Source organism: Abramis brama (assembly GCF_963993115.1).
Source record: "Abramis brama genome assembly, chromosome: 19".
NCBI classification, from domain to species: domain Eukaryota; kingdom Metazoa; phylum Chordata; class Actinopteri; order Cypriniformes; family Leuciscidae; genus Abramis; species Abramis brama.
This window is the reverse complement of record NC_139981.1, coordinates 27,922,628-27,949,936: the sequence shown is the minus strand read 5'-3', so window position 1 is coordinate 27,949,936 and position 27,309 is coordinate 27,922,628. Positions and strand designations below refer to the sequence as shown.

The window sequence follows — 27,309 nt, the reverse complement described above, 5'->3', positions numbered from 1 at the left end:
ACACTGTTGTCCTACACGCACACTTTGAGCTGCTATGCGCTGTGGGAAATAATTCCAATAATTTCTCTGCATGTGAAACTAATCAAAGACTAAATTAAATACCCCTGTTAAGTGTCTGCATTTCATGGCTTGTCCTGCATTAGATTGCTCTAAAAAAAAATGACACTGGCTAATTAACATTCTAGTAGACAACAGTTGACTTGTGTATTGTGTATCCTCTCTTTGCATTTTAAATGAGAGAGGAAATCACAAAAACAAGTTTAGGGACACACTTATTTAATTCAAAGGATGAGACATCACCCTCTTTCACATGTATGTCCCCACCCAGCTAGTGCACTAAAAACTTAATGTAAACACACATAACAGGTGATGACAGACACTTATCTAAACAACTTAACTGTAATGGACATAATCATTCACACTATCTTGCAGCCGTTGCGCAAATAATGCCACCCAAACTTCACGTTGGAAATTAAGCAAACCAAAAGTTTCCCAGTATGCAGCTGCAACGCAGTGCAAGTACGCAACAAAAACGTTACATTTTACAACACCCTTAGTTACTAATACCAGGAAAACAAAAAGTATACCTACTTGAGCCAATGAAACAGTCCGTAAATCTTCGGAAACAGCTTGTGGAAGGCGGACCATCTTCCATGTCTAACCGCAAGCGAGTAATGATAACTCTTGATATGATATGCGTCTAGTTTAATGTCGACCCGCTGCTATAAATGACACGATCCGACCCTGAGACGCCGGATGACATCAAAGCGCGTCAAATCTAAAAGACGCTACAGAACGCCGTGTTTGTATGCGCCCCGTACGCACATGTATCTGATGTATGTCCAGTATGTAGACTCGCCACGTCCTCTCCTCTTAGAATAATGTTATAAAATGAAGGCAAGAGGCGAAGAGGGCTCGTCTCGAGTGGAGCCGGAGAACGGCGTTCGCGTATCTCCTCCCCGGCTCGCCGCACTCTGGCGCAGCTGCTCAGCTCCGGACTGCTGTAGTGTGCTTTCCCACTGCTCGGGGGGGAATGGGGGCGTCATTTCTCAGGGTTGGACATCCTCTTATGTTATAGTGTCGAGGCAGGACGTTAGGGAATTAATATAAAAAGCAGCGTTTAAGGACATATGGGTGCGTATAAGTGCTTCCACTAGAGGCCATTCTTCGCTATAAAGACGTGTTGGTGCATTTCGGGTCCTTCTCAGTACATACAGTTCGGATTTGTTTCTTTGACTTCTAGATGTCACAGTGAGTACTACTTTAACACACGTAATACTGTTTGTGCGTAAAAACAACACTGTCAGGAGACATAAACGACTGCAAGACAAGTGACAAGGCAGGCAGCAGAACTGGAGAAAACAACTGTTTGCTGCTGCGGACTGACGCGCTCTGACGTCAGCACGCGTCAATGAGTGTGTGTGTGTGTGTGTGTGTGTGAGAGAGAGAGAGAGAGAGAGAGAGAGAGAGAGAGAGAGAGAGAGAGAGAGAGAGAGAGAGATGTGTGTGTTTTGTGGTTGAGGACAAATCTGTTTTTCGTTTTGGTACAGCGTACTAACGACAAACTATTGCAGGAACGACGTTTTTGCACGTCAGACGTAGCATTATTTCTGTGCAAACATTCGTCTACAATTTATTTTAATTAATGTTGAACATGACATTAAAAACACATCCCTTTAATAATAATAATAATAACATGCATACATATTTTTAATGTTATCTCAAGTGCATGTTGTTTGCTCCTAATCTTAAACAATAATAAAATGAAAGCAATGTAAGCTTGTACTGTGGATCTAAAAAACAAGATTTTGAGATCCAGGACAGTATGGTTTTAAAGTATGTTTTACAAGAAAATACTATTTCAGTCTTTCTACATTAAAATGTTTGATTTAATGAATTACTTGAATTTTACTAACAATCCATGAGTGAAATTTTGTTCAAAGTAAATCCAACTCTAGATTTTTTTATTTTTCAGTGTAGGCTTACTTATAATTAATGTCTATACAGTATTCTTCCATTACTTAAAGTAATTTCTGATATTTGGCCATCATGAAAGTGCAATTCCTAACTCTATTCAGTCTAGAAAATTAAGACCATGTGTTAAATTAGCTTTTAATATATCATATAGTTATTTCTATTTTGCTGACTCATTCACTATAATATTAGCTATAAAGAATACATTTATAATATCCAATGAAGGGGAACAAAGATAGTAAAGGGAAAAGGAAAAATAGGCCAGGACAACAATCAGTGAAGAGGTTAAATCGGTGTTGTATAAATTAGAAATAAGATTAAGTTTTATTGCTGTTATCCAATTTTTAAATACATTTACAATTAAATGTTACTTTGTATTAAAACAAAAATAGTTTCTCCATTGGCCTGTTATTATACTACATTATATTTTATTTGTTTTTATGTACTTATGTGATTTCTGTGTTTGTTTATATATATATATTTTTTTTTTTTGCAAAGCCATAGAGCACAGTATGATCATTATCTGAATATTGTCCAATATTATCCGTGTCAGTTACAGCACTAACAATGATTAAAATTCATCATGGTTTAATAGCCTTTTAAAAATACACAGACTATATATGTAAAGAATCTATTCATTTCTTAAATGCTGTTGATGTGTATAGTGCTTCAGACTACCGAAAGAACAAACATTTAAGATAACTATGCTAAAATATTTTTAGGTTTCCATTTGCCAAAATCATGCAAAAATTAAATAATAATACAAAATATGTTTTCACTGGTATTGTTTATATCATTTTGAGTCAATAATGCACTTTCACCTTCACCTTTGAGAAGTTTCAGTTTGTTGCTTCAGTATGCTGTGCACAAGTTTGCAGCTCAGTTCTTTATAATTATTACAGGAGTTGGTTTTCTTTTCCAGAATCCTTTTTTACCCTGAGGTTTATTCAAAGGATTTCCTGTATCATTTTGACGTCCCATTGACGTCTGTTGGGCCCCACACTTTCCAAAACTTTCCAAAACTTAGAAATATTTCTTCATCTGGTGACTGAGCATTCAGATGTTCGAGTCATTGGAGAAAATAAGAGCTTGCATCTGGTAAGAGTACATCTGGTAAGAACTGTGCATAGTCAGACATCAATAAGACTTGCAGTTAATTAGTTTAAAACGTTAGAGAAACTAGTTTGAGAAGACATGAGTGTTTTAGTAATGGGACTCCTGTTTAAACAACTAACAAAATTATTGCTTTTTGGTTGCTTTCTGGATTGTATATTATATATTTATTTATATATTATATATAGTGTGAACATCACTGGAGCAGTTTATCATGGAGTTCTCCCAAGTTCATAACAAGTCTGCAAGAACTGAACGTCTTTTTGATATCACTCTGGGATGGAATACAGTAACATGCTCATTTGCAATGTGATGATAGATCTGTGATGAACTGGCCAACCATCCAGGGGTGAGTTTCCCAATCATTAGCCAACTGTGGTCGCAAGTTCTGTCGTTACCAACATAAATCGGTGTTTCTCAAAATTATAGTTCCAACGTACATTCGCAAACCGCATTGCAAACTTGTGTGATTGGAATTACAGCTCTCGTCCTGTGGTTAGAAGCATAGTTTCTAGTCAGTATGACATGTGAACTTACATAGATCAAGCAAGCTAACATGGAGTACATTCCATATCTTTCATTCCATTTAAAGGGGCTATATGTAGAATTCAGAAACCCTTGTTATGAGCAACATCGGAGGCCGTTAAGTGAACTGCAGCCAGCAACTTATTGCTCATGCTTGCACTTGTGCGGGCAGTTTTAAATTTGATTGTGCGAGTCAAAATTGGTTTGGGCGGGTGAACAAACTTTGGGCTGGTTTGGGATCAGTGTGGCGGTTTTCAAACATTTAAATTTTATAGGATAATTGGTTAACAAACAAAATCCAAGTGTCCATGTACTCCATCCAATCAGTCATCATGACGTTACTAAACACACATGCCAATTGCAGAGTTAGCTGCCGTTGGTGTTGACGTCGCTGATGAGCCCACACTTTTAGCCAATCACGAGCAATAGCAGGCAGACGTGATGATTAATGAGTGACGGGATTTTAGCTTGTAGCTCAAGTGATCGATCGCTATGCCAAAGTGGCATACATAAAAACTGTAGTTACAGTAAAGAGTGGAAGAGTGACCCAAATCTTAAAATGTGGATTATACCTGTGGTATGACATGTGAACTTACATAGATCAAGCAAGCTAACATGCAGTTCATTTCATATCTTTCATTCCATTTAAAGGGGCTATATGTAGAATTCAGAAATGTCTCGGTTACGTATGTAACCCTTGTTCCCTGAAGGAGGGAATGGAGACATAGTCGACGTGTCGACTGATTGGGATCCTCTATTAAAACGCCACTAGAGCTGCCACCTTCCAGTGCCTAGACAAAAGCCTTCTGATCCCCACACATTATTGAGGTGGAGATAGGACAAGGCTTAGGCCAGGGAAGTCACTGCTGTTCCACAAGACCACTGGGAAAGCGTTCCCCTTTCGTTGGAAGGAATACACATCCTGCCCGTAGGGAGGTAACATGTGAGGGTTACACATATGGACTGGGCGATTCACCGGGCAGTACAACATATGGAATATCACTGAGGTGGCTCCAGCCTATAAGAGGGGGGAGACTCAACCGGTCAGTGACGGCAGGGCAGGCTCTGCCAAGGGAAGACACGGGCTCGCCTCAGGGAGCCGTACCGTGAAAGAATACACATATGGGATCGCCGTAGTGATCACAACATATGGACCCAGCCTAGCACAGGCTCCACCAGTGCATACGAGTGTTAGGCCTGGCATCGGACGCTCCGCCACGGGGTTCGGCTAAAGAGGAACTCTACTGGAGCACGAATGGCGCGTGTATCCAGTTCATAGGAGGGGAATGGCGCAGCAAGCCGACACTTCGAACTGGGCTTACAGTGAAACTGGCTTCATGTGAAGGGGGCCCACGGGAAGCAACCAGCTCGACACATAGGCTATTTTTCTAGCAAATATTTTTCTATGAAAATCTTTTCTGGCCCAGCACGCAGCCTTAAAAACATCTGTCAGTGAGGCACCCTGTGTCAACACCCAGGAAGGAGCTACACTCTCTTTTTGGAGAGGCTCACCACCCAGGGGGCACAGTGCACCTTGGAAAATACACACCAAGATGATGGCAACCACTATCAAGTGGGCCAACCTCTGCTTGGAAACAGCCTTCCCTTCTGCTGGTCTCTGTAACAGACAAGAGTTGGTCTGAGGTCCTGACGCTTTGCATTCTGTCCAGTTATAACCGCAAGGAGCGGAAGGGAGAGAGAAAAGCCAGGGCTGGGTCTGCCTCCTCCGGGGTAGTGCTTGCAGGCTCACCACTTGGTCCCGTTAGGAACCTTGGGCACATATCCAGGCTGGGGTCTCAGGATACCGTGAGAGTTGGCCAGCCCGAATTCCAGGCACGATTTGTCGACCGAAAATGCGTGCACGTCCCCTACCTTCTTGATAGAGGCAAAGCAAGCAGGAGAACTTTCTTTAAAAACAGGATTTTTAACTCAGCTGCCTGCAGTGGCTCAAAGGGAGGTCTCTGCAGTGCAGTAGCACCAGAGATAAGTCCCAAGAAGGTATAGATTCAGTCTCCTTGCTCCCCTCAGGAACCTGACGATCAAGTTGTGCTTCCCCACGGATTTGCATCCACTGCATCATGATGTGCGTTAATATAAAGGCAACATACATTTTGAGGGCGGAGGGAGACAGCCCTCGCTCCGACCCATCTCTGCAGGAAAGAAAGCACGGAAGTGATCGAACACCTTCGGGGGTCTTCTGGGTGAGAAGAACACCACACAACGAACAGGTTCCACTTCAGGGCGTAAGCAAGCCTCATCTTTAGAGGGTGCTCTTGCAGAAGTGATGGTGTCTACGACATGTTTGTGGTAGATCACCTAGAACCTCCGCTTCGGGACCAGACATGGAGGTTCCAGAGGTCTGGACGCGGGTGCCAACGGTGCCCCGTTCCTGAGATGTCTCAGAGGAAAGGGTCAGGAAGGGGCTGTCGAGAGGAGCATAAGTTCGGGGGAACTAGGTCCGGTTGGGCCATTAAGGGGCAACTAGGAAGAACTGCTCCTTCTCCTCCCTGACTTAGCACAGTGCTGTGCAAGAAGGCTCACTGGGGAAACGCATCTATGCGTAGGCCCCGGGGCCAGCTGTGTGCCAGTGTCTCCGTGCCGAAGGTTTTCCACTCGATCAGGGAGAAGAACAACTGGCAAAGGAACAAGTCCGGAGAGGCAAACAGAGTAACTGTGCGGCCCCGAAGTGGTCCCCGACCAGCTGGACCACCTGGGGATGGAGTCTCATTCTTCCTGGCCACAGGCTGTCATGAGGCCTCATCGGCGGCACGATTGAGCAGGCCGGAAAATAAGTGTAATGAAGTGGCCTCAGAAGCTAGTGACTCCAAGGAGGAGGTGGCAAGCAAGTTGCAACATGCGAGGGAAGCGTAGCGCAACGGTCGCAGTGTTGTCTGTACAGACAGTACAGGCTTGCTGAGCAGTGGCGTCTCAAAGCAAGGTGTACTCATAGGGGCGGCTGGCCCTAAATAAAAGGTCTGATTACGGGCTGAGGTTTTGGCGGCAGGCCAGGGTGATTGTCACACGGAGCGTGCCACTCTGCCACGGCCACCTCGGGACTCGGCCGTGAAGCCAGAGCTAAAGCGGTCTTCATATGGAGGAAGCTGTACTATTGCGGCTGCGTCTGCCATATGCCCCAGTAGCCTCTGAAAAGTTTCAGTGGGACCTTTTCTCACTTCCGAACAGCACTGACCGGACACGCTCTTCTCAGGAGACGTGTTGGACCGAATCCATCTCCATACCGGAAAAGAGATCCTCAGCCCGTAGACGAGTTTACTCTTTTCCCAGTTGACCTAAAGACCCAACTGGCTGTGTAGCACTCGAAGGGTAGGACTTTGTACTGAAACTTCGACCCCTCGAACGCAAGAACACAGGCATGGCCTGCGTTGTGGAAGGATAGAGAACTTCGCTGAAGAAAAGTGACCCTTCAGGTCGAACGCTGCAGACCAATCTCGGGGACGGAGCATGCCCCCGGCAGGATCTGCCCCCGGCAGACGGGTGGAGGCAGCAGTGGGCCGCCAGGACAAGATGTGCCGGATGGCCTCTGTCTGCTTCTGGGCGGCAGAGAACTGTTGGGCAAAGTTCTCCACCGCGTCGCCGAATAGCCCAACCTATGAAATGGGGGAGTCCAGGAACCGAACCTTGTCCGCATCCCTCATGTCTGCCAAGATAAGCCAGAGATGGCGCTCCTGGACCACTAAGGTGGACATCGCCAGACCGATCGTGTGAGCTGCAGCCTTCGTGCTGTGGAGGGCGAGGGCGGTTGCAGTGCGGAGCTCACCCATGAGCTCACGGTCTGGGCTACCCTCATGCATGTTCATGAGTGCCTGGGCCTGGTGGACCTCAAGCAGCACCATGGCATGCAGAGAGGAAGCGGCTTGCCCACAGGCTTTGTAAGCCTTGCGCCTATAGACGGACGAGAACTTACAGGCCTTAAAGGGGAGACGAGGATCCCCCTTCAATGAGGAAACGCACGGATGGAATGGCATCTTGAAAAAGACGCAAACACACCCTTGTTGCTCTTTCAGGAAATGGGACCCGTCACCAGTGCCGGAGCACACGGGAATGACCGCGGCAAAACTGTTACAGTAACAGTGAAGCATTCACCCTCAACCAACCGTCAACAAACTCAGAAATTTGATGCTGTTAAAACATCAGTTGAGAGCTTCAGCAGCTCGCGATCACTGCTGCACTCTCGCTGAAGAAACACCAGCACTGGGAGAGTCTTCCAGAAGAACACCGACACACTCGCTCGTTGTACACAACAACACTCTTCAGAGACATCGACACCAATCGGCTCCGAAGCGAAAGACAACTGGTGCGTGTATCCACTTCCGTTTTTATGCACTGCGGGGCGGAGCGTGTGATGCAATTCTCACACGCCAATGTGCATTGGTTTGTTTTAACAATACTCGAAGATGACAGGCTCCCTAAGCGTGATCCCAATCAGCCGACACGTCGACTACGTCGAACGTGACCAAACTGATAGGGAACCCTTGTTATGAGCAACACCGGAGGCCGTTAGGTGAACTGCAGCCAGCAACTTATTGCTTGTGCTTGCACTTGTGCACATGTAACATACAAGAGTGTTGCCAGTTTGGACAGTTTTAAATTTGATTGTGTGGGTCAAAATTGGTTTGGCGGGTGAACAAACTTTGGGCTGGTCTGGTGCGTGCAACCACTTCCGTATTTATTCCCGCACTGTGGGGCGGAGCATGTGATGCAATTCTTGCACGCCAATGTGCATTGGCTCGTTTTAACAATACTCGAAGATGACAGGCTCCCTAAGCGTGATCCCTATCAGTTATGAGCAACACGGGAGGCTGTTAAGTGAACTGCAGCCAGAGCACTTGTGCACATGTAACATACAAGAGTGTTGCCAGTTTGGGCAGTTTTAAATTTGATTGTGCGGGTCAAAATTGGTTTTGGCGGGTGAACAAACTTTGGGCTGGTTTGGGATCAGTGTGGCGATTTTCAAACATTTACATTTTATAGGATAATTGGTTAACAAACAAAATCCAAGTGTCCATGTACTCCATCCAATCAGTCATCATGACGTTACTAAACACACATGCCAATTGCAGAGTTAGATGAGCCCATACTTTTAGCCAATCACGAGCGATAGCAGGCAGACGTGATGATTCATGAGTGATGGGTTTTTAGCTTGTAGCTTCAAGTGATCTATCGCTATGCCAAAGTGGCATACATATAAACTGTAGTTACAGTAAAGAGTGGAAGAGTGACCCAAATCTTAAAACGTGGATTACACCTGTGGTGGAAGATGACTCGAAGCCTCTTTGTAAAGATAATTGTAATTCTGAAAGCACAGTTGAATGACTTAATTGAAATCCAATATGGGACTACTTCTGGCCATCGTCGTGTGCACACTGGCCTGGGGTGCGTTTCCCGAAAGCGCTGTTATCCAAATATGGTTGCAAGTTCTGTAGTTATCAGCAGGGGTTAAAGTGGGCCGGAACTGTGTTCCGCCACCTCAGATAAATTAGCCTAATAAATAAATAGATTCATTAATATCAATGATAGCGCGATGGTAGGCTATTGTTAAAAAAAGACGTGTGCACTGTCAAATTGCAGCCAGCCTGGAAGGAGTCCTTCTGCATCACATCAAAACATAATATCACCCCCTGGCCCCGCCTTCACAAACACGCTTCCCGACGTTATGTTCTAAGTCACGGTTCTCCAGTCTGATTTGAGTGCATCTACGCCGGTTCACGCATGCAGACAAAGTCATTGTGTTTACAGTTGCCAGGGGCGGATTGGCCATCGGGCAATTCTGGCAAATGCCAGAGGGGCCAGACCATTTTTTTAATATATATATATACACTGTTTTTAAAGGCTGACAGCACATAGGACAGGTTTTTATCGCTTGCACGATTTCACTGTGGTTATAAAAATAATAATTTAATAATAATAATAGTAAATGTTAAGCATTTGGCCCAATCGGCAACGGCCGGCCTGGTCCCGAGATGCACTCACGGTGGTTGAGCTCAGTAAAGTTAGTTTTAGGTTTTAGGTTAGTTTTGTTTTCCCATGCCACTGTTCTATAGGGTCGGCAGTTTTACAAAGATATCAATAGCAGGATTAGTTTTAACATTATGTAACCATTGTATATCGACATGAAATATTCATTTAAAATCACCTATGTATAATGCTGCATATTTATACCTGAGAATGCTTTGACGCGTTTCCACAGTGCATTATGCCTAAGGGAACGTCTGCTAATTCCACCAACTGCGTTAAACGTAGCCTATAATTTGTATTATTTAAAATTACTTTTAACATTTAAAAACAGATTTTCAAATTCCAAAGCTTGTAGAAGGTTCTTATTGGCAATATTGACTTAGGCTACAGATTTCCTGGTAGCCTTAAGTAAATTCTTGTCTAAGAAAATTATTCATAAAACATATAAATATCAGTTGAGCCTATGTTTAATTTCTTCAGACACAGACGAAAATGAAAAGACTATCAGTCAAAGTTCAGCTTTAGGAGGGGAAGAATTAGGGCAGGATAAGGAGACTGAGAGAAAAAGAAAGATGAAGATGAGGAGAGAGCAGGTATTGACAAATAATCTAATGCCCACTGACATGGTTTTAAAGCTATTTCTTATCCATTTTTTGGGCCTTCAAAAGTCTTAAATTGCACATATGTAGGTTAGAGAAATCCAAATTTCCTCAGGGAAGCATGCCTCTGAACCCCCCTAACTACCTCACATTTGAATGCCCATGTCTGTGGGTGGGTCTGTGGGTGGGGCGTGGCTACAGTGCCAGGGATGAATTTTTGTCCCAGTCTGCCCCTGACAGTTGCTGTTCTAGCCAGAGCAAGTGGATGTTGCAGTGGAGTTAAAAGTCGAAGGTGAAGTAGGCTCATGTTAAATTTCCATAATTGTGGTTGTGATTTATTTCTGTTATAGTTGTCTTCAGCCATTTTGGTGTGTTAAATTTTAGTCAGTTTTGGACTTCCCATTTTTATGTTTGAATTTACATTGTGAAAAATAAGGTTGTGTTCCATATTGTGGTGTTCAACAATTTTCAACAACATTGTATCGTCATCATATCAGTGTAGATATAGATGGACCAAAATAAAACCATTAAAATATCAAGTAAATAAGTATTGTGCTTGGTGCCACAGTGACACTCTCGTCCCAAAAAGTATTGCTATACCACGATACTCAATATGTTGTCCCACGGTGAGTCATTTTTCCCTGTTGCACCTACAAACAATTTGAGGGTACCCCCACCTGCCAAACCCCACTTTAACCACTGGTTATCAGCATAGTTCAACGAGTTTGTGTTTCCCGAAACCATAGTTCCAACGAACATTTGCAAACAGCATCACAAAGTTGTGTGTTTGGAACGACAGATCTCGACCTGTGGTTAGAAGCATAGTTTCTTGTTTGCATGACATGTGGACTCAATAAATCCTTATCTTGAGCAAAATAAGAACACTGATATTCAGTATAATCTTTTATTTATCTTTTATTTAGAATACATACAAATTTACGTCTTTTAGTTTGTCAAGAGATTTAAAGCTCCGTTTTTGAAGAGTGCGCATGTGCGAACGTACTCTAGTATGTAAGAACGAGCCTATGATTCAATCTGGAAATAAAGCAAAATAACTGAGAAAAAGTAGAAATAGTCCTCAAATGCCATGTCTGTAATTTATAGCAAAACATCTAGCATTAATTTGATCTCAAACAGATTCATTAAAAGTAGTTATTACTCCACCACCTGCGTGACATCACTAACCAATGACATATTTGTGAGAGTATGGTTTCGGGAAACAGACGTGACTATCTAGTTGATTTCTTCAATGATGCTTCGTACTCTATGGTAGTTAAGCAGCAAGTTACCTACATTTATTCTTGTTCGAGAAGCTGTTTCGTAGATATACATCACAATAGGGAAGAAAAGACTATCACAACTTCCGTTTCATGCTCCAAAGATGATTGTATGTTCATTAATTGCACTGTAACAGCCTTTATGATAAGTCACTACCTTTATCAAAGGACATCTATGTCAGTGTGTTATAATGTGTGGGGAATAAGTTAAATTCAATTATTTTAGTCCAATAATCCCAGAAAGGTGTTCTAATCAATTTCCCCTATGAAATTTTGAAGGAGCACAATCAATTTAAACTTACATAAACAAGGTTTAAACTTACATAAACTTTCATATTAGAGATCTTTTGCCTGTTTGATTTGACATACAGTACAGCAGCTCTCTAGTTCACCACTTCATTGCTTTTACCATGCAACCACACTGTAAATAGTTGTGTATACCCTGGCACAGCGAATTACAGGGTAATAACCATATGATGGAACCTGCCCTGTAACACAGTAAAATGCCACATCAGGGAAGACCAACAGTGACGTGGGTGGGGAGCTCAGGGCTGATGAATGCGGATCCATTAAGAAAATGTAAAGCAGAAATGTCAGTCGGGACTTTGTGAACAAGGCATTAAAAGAGTAATTTTACAGCTACCTCTTTTTTCCCATTCTAACCACCCAGTGTTTAGAGCCAGGAGGCAAAGGAAATATTCACAGACCAGACTGTGGTTATTATGTCATTCGGCTTTTAGGGATTTCCTAAGCTCTGTATGTTCAAGTGGTATTACTCTTAACATCAGCGAGCTTAGAGGAAATGAAGATTTCTATGTCACAGATTTTTATTGGGATCCTGTAACATTTTTTTTTTTTTTTGTCTCAAATGTAAAATTTAGTATGATATAGTTTTTTGCTGAAGTATTAAATATTTCTTTATCCAAAAGTATTTTGTCACTAAAATACAGTGCTATGCTATAACTCTGGTAACAGGCCAAAAAGATTATTTGAAACATGAGCCCCCTTTTCTTTTGCAAATGGGTGAATGTGGTTGTGATGATGTAACGTGGCAAAAGCTTAGCTTATCAATATTATTCAACCATAGGGGTGCTTCCCTTACTCTCAAATATTTTACTGTTGTGATAAATAAATAATCTATGTGACGTACTGATCCAGAGATCAGGCCATTTCCAAGCCCATCTTCATTCATCTGTATTTTTGGTCAGATTTCCTAGAAGAGACCGACTATTTTAAATGTTTATATTTTCAAAAAAGCTGAATAGTTTTGCACTGTTTTCTAATACCTTCTGTGTAAAACTTTGTCTATAGTTTTGTTGAATCCGTTCACTGATAATTAAATTATTCAGCCTACTGCTTACTGCCCAATGCACAGTATGTTCTGTATACTTACTTTTTTTTTTTTAAAGTACAATATATTGAAACTGTATGCAGTATGCAATGATAAATCTTTTTAAACAATGAGTGTTACAATATTGTCACCATATCCTTACAACATTGCATTATTAATTCAGCAAGTTATAGATATAATATTTATTTTACATTTTTAATTTTGAACAATGTTATAATCTTTCAGTCAAATCATGAGTAATGAAAGATGTAAAAGAATTGTGCCTGACTATGTCTAGGTTATTGCAAATGGCAGATGAAATCAAGCACATTGCATTCGTTTTGCACACATGCAAACATTATTGTAAAAAAAGTGATTCAAAACCATCTTCATAAAATGGATAATCATAAACATAAAATCAATCATAAAATTGCTGCGCAAAAACTTATGAAATACATTGTTTTGTTACATGTGAACAATGACACATTAACCAAAACTACAAATGGGTCATGTAAGATATAATGTAATTTTACATTATTTGTTGTGTTTATGCAATAGACTTTATGGAATTAAATAGAAAAGTAAAATGTAAAATGATGCATACATGCATGATCTCATGTTACATTTTGTTCACCTATAATTCTGTAAATATAAAAATTAATTTGTTCATTTTTTCAAAAATTACTTCAGAGAAGATATAAATATGGTGCAGTCTGTTAAACCGATTGATAATAGGCCTGTACTCTTAATTGTAGCTTAAAATATAAAATATAAATCCCCATAGGCCTGTATAGCAAAGGCAGCAAGCTGCAGCTGCCTGTAACATCAGTGGTGGAGGAGTATAATGTAACAAAAACACGACAGGCGATGATGCTGCGAGACAGTAAAGATCCAAGAGTACGTCAGGCAGACATTGAGGTCAGGACAGGTCGTACATGGTCAGCCAGCAAAGGCGGAGAAGAGCCTGCATCATGCTGACATTGTCGGGTCAGTAATCCAGGGAAGGCAAGGGCTAGGCTGCTCGACCAGGGCAAGCTGGAAGCAGGCGAATCCGAGGGACCAGCGCGGCATGGTGCAGAGGGAGGTCCGTAAGGCAGAGGAGAAAAGGTGGCATGTTAAGTCCGCAGCGATGAATAAGCAGGGCAGCTGGATGAGGTGGGAGGGTGTGCAGGAGAGGGTTCTGACTTGACAGAACATCTGGAGCATGGAAAAGCACTGGATGATGTTTTTGTTGTGTTCCGTGTATGACATCCTACCTACTCCATCAAACCTACTTACATAAGGGGTAGCAGAAAGCCACAATTGCATGCTCTGTGGAAGACCAGCTAACCTTAAGCATGACCTTTCCTCACGCAGAACCAAGTTTGGCAGATGGAAAATTTCAGTAGCGGCATGACCAGATTTTGACTCAGCTGACTGCCGGAGTGGAGCAGGCAAGAAAAGAAACCAAGACAACTTGTTAAGGGTCCTTGTTTCATTCAGTTTCTTAGGTCTAGGGAGTGCGTGGCAACTGAGATGAGGAGTAAAGGAGTCCTGGCCACAACAAATGACTGGGAGATGCTGGCAGACATTAAGAAGCAGCTCAAATTCCCAGAGGAAATAATCCACTCTAGCCTCAGACCTGACACTGTGCTCTGGTTGAAGAGTACCTGGCTTGTCAAGCTGACAGTACCCTGGGAGGAAAGAATGGGGGAAGCACACAAGCGTAAGCTTAAGAAATATCAGGCGTTGATTCTCAAGTGTCAACCGGAAGGATAGAAGGCTTGGAACCTGCTGGTGGAGGTTGGCTACAGGGGTTTCACGGGGCAGTCACTTTGGAGGACCCTTGGACTGCTTGGGATTGACGGCCAGGACATGAAGCAGCTAGTAGCAAACATTACCAAACAGAAGAGTTAGTATCCCGGTGGATATGTAGGGCCCTATAATTTCTGCGATCATGGAATCGTGGACGGAATCGCGGAATTGGCAAATTAACGCAGAATCTAGTGTTAACGCGGGATTTTGCAGAATTTTACATATTTGGAATGAAATTCTGTTTTTGTGTGGGAGAAGAATGTATGTCTGGGGAAAATGCAGACCTGGGGAAGCAAATCTGGGCGACACAACCCCTCCCGTCATTGCAGCTCCCCCTCCCCCTTCAAAACAATGAAAGCATGGCCAGTCGAAGCGGCTCTCCACGGCTCTGCTTTCATCGGCGAAAAAGTTAAGAAACTGAACACTAAGCCCTCAGTAGTAGTCCTACAACTTGAATACTTGTTTAAGTAACTTTTGATAAAATGTTTTTGGCTGTTACATGATGACAAAGTCAACTTTAATTTCATAACTCAGGGAGTACTTGCTGTATTTTGCCTTGTTTTTGATGCACTTTAAATGTACTGTATGGAAAAGATGATTCTTATAAGTACTTTATGTATAACTCTGAAATTGAGAGGGTTTTTTTTGGTCCTTTTTTTTTTACTTGAAAGAAAAAGCTAATGGAGCACTTTTATTTAAACTTATATAAACTAATATAATGTATTTTACTGGACAGTTTAAAGCTCATAACCATTCATATTTTGTTGTTACCTGAAGTACTGTACTTAGAGTGCAGTGTTACGATGCATTAGTGTTATGTTATGTTGCCCATTGCAGTAAATGTGATGTTTGTTACCTCAATAAATTTAAGGTCATTCCTATTTTATTTGTGTACATTTTAATCATTAACATTAAAAGCACACTGTTTTTACGACTAAAGTAACAGTAAAGGGTAAAAAAAAAAAAAACTGAATTCCCAAAAATTAAAACGGAAAAAAAGGAATTTGGGAAAAAATAAAACGGATTTTATAGGGCCCTAGATATGGATACAACGAAATGAGTGGTGGCAGAACCAATATGGCAAAGGGCCAAGAACATCTTGAGTTTGGAGGTGGAGAGCAGGAGTGGAACTAGGACACTGGTTCCACCGTCAAGCCCCCCTCCCCGCCCTTAACTCAACCAAGTTGGAAGAAGTTGTCTTGACAGAGGAAGAGGGGATAGCAATGTCACTGGTTCACAGATGGTGCAGGGTGAGTACCTGTAAAAGTGAGCAGGTTGCAATAAACCGTATCATATTTTGCATATAGTAATAAACAGATACGCAAGGGGACTTTGTGAATAATGGCTGTTATATTCTACATAAATTTGCTTAGCTTTCTGTGAAGTTTTGGAGAGCATAGAGTTTAATCAGAGTCATCATTGTTGTTATGCACTGTAACAAATTAAGCTTCTCATTTGACTCAATTAGCACCTTTTTTGTTGCCATACACAAAGTTGTTTTAGCTATCATTGACCTTTGTCCTGATTATGTCCTTTGATTCCTGTTTCCTTCTGTATTTAGTTCTTGTTCCTTTCATTGTCAAACTCATTGATTAGTTCATTAAGTTCACCTGTTTCTCATCTAGTTTCCTTTGTTTGTATCTTGTATATATATTCCTGTGTTTCAGTTACTTCTTGCCGTTGGAGCGGAATGAGGCCGAACGATTGTTAATGAGAGACAAGCATGACACAAGGCTCTAGAGCAGTGGAGCTTTCATTATCCCGCAGACGACTGCTTCCGCTTCTTCCGGTCATGAGTATGTGGGGTAACGCAGCGTTGTTTTATCATATTAGATACATTTGAGTGTGTTGAAAGTTATGTTATAATGCTACTCTGTGCGTTTGCTACTATGCGGCTATTATGAGACTCTTGTTGCACACTGCAGTGAGCTAGATCGATATTAGGCATGGTAAAACATGGTACTCGTGGTAAATCAAGAAAACGACATTTAAACAATAAGACTAACTGTGTTGAGCTCTATAACAATGATTAGTTTTCTGTCGATGAAATCCAAACATTTGCTCACCTAGTTAATACAACACATGATATATTAAAGTTTCTTTGGTGTTTCCATGGTTTCTACAAAATAAAACCAGAAATCGAGGGTAACGCGGGTATGATGTCATTGATAGATTAAAATTGCTTATTTCTCTGGATTTAAACATTCTTGGAAACATTTGGGATAATGTAAGTACACAAGTCAAAAAATAAATAAAAATAACATTGTTCTAGTGGTTTTTGGATATTTTAATCCAAAAATCTTACATATTGTGCCTTTAAATCAGGTGTTATACATTTTAATTGTGTTGATTATTGTACCATTTTCTCTTTTTTTTTTTTTTTTTTTTTTTTTTTAAACGGTGTCGTGTTAGCGGCCCCTAAGGTAATAACTAATGATCGTTGCGACGGAAGTGAATCAATCAAAACTAACTTTAGCTGGACAATAACTTTATTCTAGAGCTGCTGTAAAGCCAAAACAATCTCTGTTACTTTAATTTCCTATTATCACTGTAAAGCCGCTTTGGAACAATCTACATTGTTAAAAGCGCTATATAAATGAAGATAACTTGACTTGACTTGACTTTTTTATGCAATTCAAATCCCATATCAAGAAACAAAAGTAATGGAAACAAAGCTTTTTAACTGTGTTGTTAAAATGCATAACTAAATAGGCCTCCTCATGCATCACAGAACAAACTAAACTCGGCTTGCTGATATCTCTGATGCTTTTAAACCTCTAAACAAAGACATTTTTTGTTGTTGTTGTTAATTAAAATATGGTAGTCCATTTTGTGAATAGCACTTATTGAATAATATTCTATTATGCAAAAAATCATTTTTCAAGCTATTTTGAATGTGGCAGTTTAGCACTAACATCGAAATATTAGGATCATGGATAGTGGTGCTTTATTTTATTCTAAATATAATATAGAAAATAAGTTATTGCTTGCTTATAATTCACATTATAAGTAGAATATAAGGAAGTAGACTTAAAATCCAATGAAATTCAAAGAAACTGCTGTAAATGTAGTTTCTATAATATATTACATTTTCAGTAAGAATTACATATAAAAAAACAAAAACAATTAAACACGCAATTATTCAGTATTTTAAAAACATTATGTTTGAAATGCCACCTATAGAAAATATATTCCAACCTTGATGCGATGACAAAACATTTAAGGAATTATTCAACATTCTGTTGAAAATTTAATTCAAATGCACACTCAAAAGCCTTCTTTACAGATACACCCACATGCACATGTACTTAAAACCCACAAACACAACACATGATTTTGAACTCCTCCTCTACGTACTGCTGTGCAAGGTTACAGGCTTCTACTGCAATCTTTAAACACACACACACACACACACACACACACACATTCTCTCTTTCTTTAAACGTCTGCTGTGACAATCCACAGGACAGCCGGGCCATTGACGTCAGAGACAGGCCTATGAAAGAAAATGAGTCCCTAGAGGCTTGAGGAAACTTATACTCATCTTCACAGCTAGTAACTATTTCAACAATGATAAGAGGCAAGCATTTAGCCGTTATTTAGACAGCGCCTGAAAAGAAAACCCCAGAATGCATCCAGACTATAATGACATGCATGACGGTGCTTTCATACACACACCATTTGTGGTTTTCATATTATTATGGTCTAGATCATGACTGTAATTTTTCCCTGGACAGTTTTGTCTTTTTTAAATGAGCTCCACGTTGCTGCCTGTGTCGTTCAAGATATCTTTTGTGAGCAATACCAGATAGTCAGCAAATACAGATAAAACACAGTTTTTTAAAATGTATATAGCTGGTACTGTATGTAATTCTGAAGCCAGTCAATCTCCGTGATCATTGGTTAAACGAAATTCACTGATGTACCGCTGATGCATATTGAGATTAGAGTGACGTTAAGGCAGCGTTGTAGTGTTGCCAGAGCAGTGCCGTAAAGAGAATATGAGCGGAAGGTGCCACAGTAGCAGAGCACGGGGGGAGACACCACATTTATATCTGTCGGCCCACTGTCATTAAACTGATCTAGGACAGGACGAGCTCCAGCATGTGTACACTATGAAATCTTTCATTCCTGAACAAAAAATTATTTGATTTTAAATATTGATCACAATCAATATAATTGGTTCATTTTTCTTATTATTCTTGGGGTTGGGCTCTGCTGACTAGGGCCAGTAAGCATCTGCCTAGCAACCACTAAGAATACCCTAGCAACTCCGATGAGCTTTGGAAATAGTGGCAGTGTGAAACTTTGCAACATTGACACTGTTACTGAACTAAACTGAATCAACATTGATTTAAATTGAGCTGAATAATGACACAATTGTCTTCAGTATGAATAAATCAATATAAATAAAAGTCTTTGATCACCATAAGTAACCCTCCTTTTTTGGGTGAAGTCACCATAAAATCAAAATTGACAATTTCTTTTTTTTAAATTAAATACTACAGTATTTATTATAAATACTCCATGCACTTCTTTTTTTTTTATTATTCATGTGCCCTCGTAAACTTTAATCAAAGTAATTTTGAACTGAGCAGCAATGTTAACATATCCCACGAGTCAAATGAATAAAAATCTGAATGAAAATGAAAATACACTTCAAAATAAAAGTCCATAGAGCAAAACCAAGAAAAACTAAACCGGTGTAGACCTAACACAATTATTGGATAAAAACAAGGGATACATAACTAAAATATAACTAAGACATATTTAAGTTGCATAACACATTTGGTTTGTCATGAATCATGTTCCTTACCATTTTGTTATGAAAAAAAGTAGGTGAAAAGGTTTTAATATATTTATAAAACAGATGAATCCTTATTAAAGTTACAAAAGTTATTTAGTTTAGTTTAACTGTTCCGAGCATTAACTGTCCCAAGCGTCGTTCACATTTGTTCATGTTCATGTTCTCACAATATTGCATTGTTAGAATTCCTAAAAATTTTACCGTCCAACTGGCGATTGACACCATTTCATACAATCGCCAATTCGGCCCGATGCAAATGAGTTTTTTAAACAGGCATGTCAAAACTAACGTTCTTTTACGCTTCTTTTTACTCCTCCATTTGCCCTCTTGTTGGCAGACTCAAGCTTGTGGAGTAAAGTGAACAAGCATCTGTATTCTCTATCAAAGACTTTATATGTAGAAAGGTGGTGCACTCATATTTCTATAAATGGGAGAAAGTGCAATGCCTTATAAATAAAAGAGCCAATCGCTGATTGATAAAGTCATCTTGTCACTGCAGGTGCCGTTAGAAGCTCCAGTTGCTATAGAAACAGTCAATGTTCTGAGATGCGCGCTTATTGCACATGCGCATTGGCTGGTCCAGCCTGAAAAATAAGCTTTTTAACGCTATTTTAACATAATGTGACCGAGCATTTGTGCAGGGTTTGCCTAAATACTTATGAATAAGAAAACAATAAACGAGAGCCGTCTGAACTCTCTTCGACTTTACTAAGCATCACACACATGTGCGAAGAAACCCAAAAGCCTGCGACACTCCAGTACAAAAGTGTGCATGACCCTTGCCTATCTGTGGCAAGCCCTGTGTGGAAAAAGCATTGCACACACACATATATGCAACGGGCACCAGTACATCCAGAATTAATGCATCATAACAGAATCAAACATAAAGTCTTTTACAATAAGAAACGTCTCAGTTACGTATGTAACCCTCGTTCCATGAAGGAGGGAACAGAGACGCCACGTCGGACTGACCATGAATAGGAATCTTGTTAGAGAGGCCAATTTACTTTGAGTGTAACTAAACAAGCCAATGCACATTAGCATGTGATATTTACATCTGCTGCCCCACCTTGCAGCACGGGTATATAATGAGTAGCAGGTGCATCGCATTTTCAGGTTTTCGCTGAGGAGCCGAGCTAGTGACCCGGCCGTCCAGCGGTGGTACAGCAACTGTGGTGATGGGACGTGGCATCTCCGTTCCCTCTTTCAGGGAACAAGGGTTACATACGTAACTGAGATGTTCCCTTTCAGTTGGTCACATTCTACGCCATGTCGGACTGACCGACGAATAGGAATCCCTACCAAAGTGCCACAGATGCTGCCCCTTCCAGCGCCCTGTGAAAGCCTCCTGATCCCTCTGTGCAGGATGGGACAGGGTTTACACAGAGAATGTCAATCACTGCTGTTCTGCATGACCCGTTCAGTGAGACTATTGGATAACACTGGGAAAGTGTGCCCTTTTCCAGTGGAAAGCTGCGGAAGCCACAACCTACTGCAGGTCAGTGTTCTGTGGAATTTAAACATATGGACTAACCCCTTAGGGCCATACTACACATGGAATGTCCCTAGGGTGGCTCTGGCCCAGTTAGGGAGGAGGCTACACCTGGTAGAGACGGCAGGAAAGACACGGGCTTCCATTTAGGAGCTATGCCGTGGAAAAAATACACATACCTAAAAGCCTAAAACAGAGTGATAACGGGTGAACACAGCTGAACTTAAAGGGTTAGTTCACCCAAAAATGAAAATTCTGTCAGTAATTACTCACCCTCATGTTGTTCCAACCCCGTAAGACCTTCGTTCATCTTCGGAACACAAATTAAGATATTTTTTATTAAATCTGAGAGCTGGATCACTCCTCCATAGGCTTCTAAGCGATTGAAACTTGCTGGCCCAGAAAATGTATTAAAGACATCGTTAATATAGTCCAAGTGACTACAGTGGCTCAATCTTAAGTTTATAAAGTGACGAGAATACTTTTTGTGCGCAAAAAACAAACAAAAATAACGACTTTATTGCACTAATCATTTCCTTCTCTCTGGGCCTCGAGTTTGTTCACGTAGTGTTTTAGCGCAGCGCGTCTGTGTTGCACGTCACCACGTAGGCTCACTATTGGCCGACGCTGGTCATGTGTGTGATGCGTGTGACGTAAAACACAGAAGCGCTACGCTAAAACACTACGTGAACTAACTCGAAGCCCAGAGAGAAGGAAATGAATAGTGGAATAAAGTCGTTATTTTTGGGTTTTTTTGCACACAAAAAGTATTCTCGTCGCTTGATAAACTTAAGATTGAGCCACTGTAGTCACTGGACTATATTAACGATCTCTTTAATAACTTTTCTGGGCCAGCAAGTTTCAGTCCCTTAGAAGCCTATGGAGGAGTGATCCAGCTCTCAGATTTAATCAAAAATATCTTAATTTGTGTTCCGAAGATGAACGAAGGTCTTACAGGGTTGGAACAACATGAGGGTGAGTAATTACTGACAGAATTTTCATTTTTGGGTGAACTAACCCTTTAATGACTAATCAATTAATAACCATGACAATAAACTAAGAGAAACGTTGCAAACTGAAAACAAAGTCCAACCGGTGTGTGTGTATGCGACAGTACGCCTCCTCCCGGAAGGCACGACCCCGCACCGGCAGATGGATGGCTTAGGTGGAATACGGGGACCCGGGGGAGGGTTCAACAGAATAGTCCAGGGTGAAGTAGGTAGAGGAGTGATCCAGGGAATGGCCTTGAACGGAGGGAGATGGTGACTGATCCAGGCCACAGCTGAGACTGCACCCCACGGCGGTGTCGCAGGAGGGAGGAGCCATAGATATGTTGCAACCGCCACCAACATGGGGATGACCGGAGGCGACGATGACATAGAAGTAGTGTTGCTTTCGTCAACAAAAATTATGACGAAATATTGTCGTCAACGAACCGTTATCACCTGACGAAAACGAGACGAGACGTAAATGCTGGTCATGTGATGATGACTAAAATACATGTATAATGCAATATCGTTGACGAATAAAAACGAGACTAAATGTGGTTTACAAAATAAAAACTATGCTAAAATGTCTCTTCATTTTCGTTGACCAAAACGAGACGAGACGAAATGTCACGACGAATGAGAGAGTTGTGCGTGAACCCATAGCTTTGTCGGCTTTAAATTCTGGTTTGCGATCTGGTCACCCGATTATCAGTGAATTTAATAATATTAAGTAGAAAACACGAAGATATCATAAAGAGATCGATGGTCTCTTTCCTGCTCGTGTCCCACATCCCTCTCAGAGCGCAGAGTATCACGCGTCTTTGTGTGGAAATATAAAACGAGTTTTTATTTTTTTATTTTTTTAAATAACCCCCCAACCACCACCGGTAGTTGGTCTATTGCCGCGGTGGTAAAAAAAAAAAAAACTGCCACCGTCACAGCCCTAAATATAGACTAAATATAATAAGATAACCTTGTTTGAAATTCTATATTGACTGAGTTAAATAGAATTGCATTACTAAAAGAGACTAAAATACAATTTTCATTGACTAAAACTAGACTAAAGCTCCGCGACGGAGCTGCAGCGACGACCCCCCGAGGTGGAAGCAGGGATCCGGAGGGCAGAGGCCACGGGCTCCTCACACCCAGGAGGAGATGGCTCCCTGCAGTCCAAAGGTGGATCCACACCACTGAGAGGAGGCTGAAGTGAAACTGAAGGGTTGATGGGAGGCAGCGATGACTAGGTGTCAAGCGTGGCTGGGAACTGGAGAGGGGATGCAAAATCCAACAAGAAATAAAGTCTCAAAAACGTACTCGGTTACTAACGTAACCTCGGTTCTCTCTAGAAGAGGGAACGAGTACTGCGTTTTTGTAAAAACGCTACGGGAAAAACTCTTTTTTCACGAAATACTGAAGCAAAAAATTATCCTTAATTTTCCATATATGTAAAGCGCGTTGCAGCAGTACACAGCTATGGCGAGACAGCTTGCTCGCTCATTGGCTGTTCTGCGGCAACTGCATAAGCCTATCGAGCGAGGCCTGAAGTGACGTCAGGCCAATGAGGGCGCTTCGCGCCCTCCTTGCCACTTCCCGCCGAGACGGGTGTGGCTAACCTCTATAAAAGGAGCTCGAAAAGGCTGATTCACTTGATTTTCATCGCCGAAGCGAACCAGAGTGAACCGTACGCACGGCAGAGAACGCAGTACTCGTTCCCTCTTCTAGAGAGAACCGAGGTTACGTTAGTAACCGAGTAATTTCTCTTACGAGAGTCCTCTCGTACTGCGTTTTTGTAAAAACGCTACGGGAACCCCTTGTAAAACGCTGTGCGTGCTGGGATAAAACACCGATCACTGGAAGCTAACCCAGGTATACAGTGCATAATCACCAGATAGACTCACAGAGAGTCTGGGAATAAGGGGGGGGGGACCTTAATTCCCTATATTGTAGCGTCCGCAGACGCAAAACATGACCTCACAGAGAGAGTCTAGAGACAAAAGGGGAATCCCTCCGTCCTTATATGGCTGCGTCCGCAGACGCGAATATGACATCACATAGACAGGGTGGGGAACCTGAACTAATGTGGGAAATGTGGGTCTTACACAATTCTGCCCATAAAACAGACGGTAGCACGCTGCGCATGCGATTTCAGTGTTCTAGTTAGACAGCTGATTCGACTACACCAATAGTAGCTTAGCCTGCAAGGCGGGAACCTCTAGGTTGTAAAACCTAATAAATGTAGACGGCGAGGCCCAGCCTGCCGCCATACATATGTCCTGTAAGGAAATCCCGCTAGACCAAGCCCACGAAGAGGCGACGCCTCTCGTGGAGTGCGCTCTAACGCCCAACGGGCACTGGAGGCCCTTGACAGTGTAAGCCAGCGCTATGGCGTCAACTATCCATCTGGATAGGCTCTGTTTCGAAACAGCCATTCCCTTGGAACGTCCACTGAACGAGACAAAGAGCTGCTCAGTCTGTCTGAAGACAGCAGAGCGGGACACGTAAGCTCTTAAAGCCCTAATGGGGCAAAGAAAACTTGAGTCCCCTTCCTCACTTGATCCCGGCAGGGCAGACAGGGAGATAACCTGAGCCCGAAACGGCGTGTTGAGGGATTTTGGCACATAACCATGCCTAGGTTTGAGTATGACTTTAGAGTCATTAGGTCCAAACTCTAAGCACGCTGGGCTCACGGAGAGCGCGTGCAGGTCGCCTATGCGCTTCACAGAAGCGAGAGCCATCAAAAACACTGTTTTAAAAGACAAATGTTTGAGGCTAATAGATTGGATAGGCTCGAAAGGGGCACCTTTCATGGCCGCCAAAACCGTAGAAAGGTCCCACATAGGGACTGAAGGAGGTCTGGGAGGATTCAGCCTCCTAGCTCCCCTGAGGAAGCGGATGACTAAATCGTTCCTTCCTAGTGACTGACCTAGCGTTGTTCCAGAGAACGCTGCAATAGCCGCCACATAAACTTTGAGCGTGGAAGGGGATCTGCCCTTATCCAACAGCTCCTGTAGGAAGGAGAGAACCTCCGTCACCTCACAATCGAGGGGTGATAGGCCCCGAGCTGTACACCAGCCGGAGAAAACCGACCACTTCGAGGCATAAAGCCGCCTAGTCGACGGTGCTCTAGCCTGAGTGATGGTATTCATCACTCCCTCTGCGAGATCAATGGATATCCGTTGAGCGCCCACACATGAAGGGACCACAACTCCGGGTGTGGGTGCCAAATCGAGCCCCCGGCCTGCGAGAGGAGATCTTTCCTCAATGGCACTGGCCATGGAGCGATGTCTGCTAACTGCATCAGGACTGGAAACCATGCTTGGTTCTTCCAGAACGGTGCTACAAGCAGTACTGAGCATTTTGTTTCCCTGACCCGCTCTAACACCTGAGGCAGGAGGGAGACAGGGGGAAAAGCGTATAGCGGGCAGCGCGGCCACATCCGGGACAGCGCGCTGTCGTTCTTGGAAAAGAACACGGGGCAATGAGCGTTTTCGCGGGACGCGAATAGGTCCACCTCCGCTCTGCCGAATCTCTCCCACAACAGCCGGACTGTTTGTGGGTGTAGAGACCATTCGCCCAGGGGAATGTTGTTCCTGGACAGTCTGTCTGGGCCCAAATTCTGGAGCCCAGGCACATGCACTGCTCTCAGCGAGCGCAAATTGTGCTGAGCCCATGTTAGGAGGCGTTTCGCCAGCCTGTACAGGGATCTGGATCTGAGACCGCCCTGGCGATTTATGTAGGACACCACGGCCGTGTTGTCCGAACGGACTACGACGTGTTGGTCCTTGATTTGGGGACAAAAACGCGTCAGCGCGTTGTGCACTGCCAGCATTTCCAGGCAGTTGATATGTTGGAGCTTTTCTCATTCTGACCACAGGCCGAAGAACGGTCTGCCCTTGAGCAGCGCTCCCCATCCCGAGGTGGATGCGTCTGTCGACACCATCCTCACTCCCGAGGAAGTCCCCAGGCTTACACCTGATCGGTACCAGTTGTCCGCCATCCAAGGTATCAGGGCTGCCACACAGCTCTGATTGACCTTGAGACGTAACCGGCCGGACACCCACGCTCCGCGCGGTCCTCGCACTCTCAACCAGAACTGCAGAGGGCGCATGCGGAGCAAGCCCAGCTGAAGAACTGGCGATGCTGAGGCCATGAGACCCAGCATCCTTTGAAACTTCCTGAGCGGGGTAGTCGCGCCGCAGCGGATGGATCTCGCCGCGCGCTGAATGTGCAGCACGCGCTGTGGCGACAGCCGCGCTGTCATAGACTGTGAGTCCAGAATGGTACCCAGAAACGAAATCGCTTGACTGGGGTTCAGCGAACTCTTTGTCCAATTGACCGTGATACCAAGATTCTCGAGGTGATCGAGTAAAATGGTTCTGTGCTCCACGAGCTGTGATCGTGATTGAGCTAGGATCAGCCAGTCGTCCAAATAGTTCAGCACTCGCATGCCTCTGAGTCTGAGAGGGCTGCGTCCATGCACTTCGTAAATGTACGAGGTGCCAGGGACAAGCCGAACGGCAGGACTGTATACTGGTATGTCTGACCCTCGAAGGCGAATCTCAAGTATCGCCTGTGATGTGACGCTATCTGTATTTGAAAATACGCGTCCTTCAGATCTATCGACATAAACCAGTCTCCTCGGCGAATATGCGCGAGGATTTTCCTGGTCGTGAGCATTTTGAAACTGCGTTTCACTAATGCTCTGTTCAGCCGTCTTAGATCCAGTATGGGTCTGATACCACCGTCCTTTTTGGGGACCAGAAAGTATCTGCTGTATAGCTCCCCTTCGCTTTGAGCTTGGGATACATGCTCTATCGCCCCTTTGCTCATCAGTTTTGATATTTCGGCGCGAAGTAGGTGTGCTACTTCTAAAGTCACCGTAGTTTCGACGCGCGTTGTGAAGCGGGGAGGGCGTCGACAAAACTGTAGCGAGAAGCCTCTCTTTATAATGTCTAGCACCCAGTCCGAAACCCGTGGAAGCGCTGCCCATGCCTCTGCATGGCTGGCTAAGGGTTGGATGCGAAGCGCGCTCTGTTCGCCGTGCGACAGAGGTGCTTCGGGGCGCAATAACATAGGCGTTACGCCTGTGACATTCGAGGCGGGGAGCGCGCTTAATACAGTGGGCAGAACGCTCGTCCTCGACCCTACTACAGTGCTTAACTGAGTGAGGGAGGGCTGAGAAAGTCTCGTGGGACTCATGTTGTCTGCTAGTAAATGTGGGCGGGAAACGGGCACATTCACTGCTTTGGACGTTTTTACAGAGAGCCTGTGATCTGTGAGACATAGTGTTCGTGGGCACTGGGAAGTGGGCACTTTTACTATGTTGGAAGCGCAATCGACCTGAGTCGTTTTTATGTGCGCGAGCCCTAAGTGTAGGGCTGTGCTTGTGTGTAGGGATGGGCACTGAGGAGTGGGCATCGACACTACATTTAT

General features: G+C 43.1%; 1 protein-coding gene across 4 annotated transcripts in view; it reads right to left on the bottom strand.

Moving 5' to 3' along the window:
* pde10a (phosphodiesterase 10A) overlaps positions 1–27,309 on the bottom strand; it is a 133,308-nt gene that overhangs the window by 86,429 nt on the left and 19,570 nt on the right. The window contains exon 1 of one of the 4 annotated variants that reach the window (XM_084093844.1): positions 592–1,021. The exons of 2 other annotated variants lie outside the window; for them this stretch is intronic. In XM_084093844.1, the coding sequence (XP_083949970.1) occupies positions 592–655 (64 nt within the window). In that variant the 5' untranslated portion in view covers positions 656–1,021. Of the gene's footprint in view, positions 1–591; positions 1,022–27,309 lie in introns of those variants that run through there. One more of the 4 variants, XM_084093845.1, reaches the window with a different exon arrangement.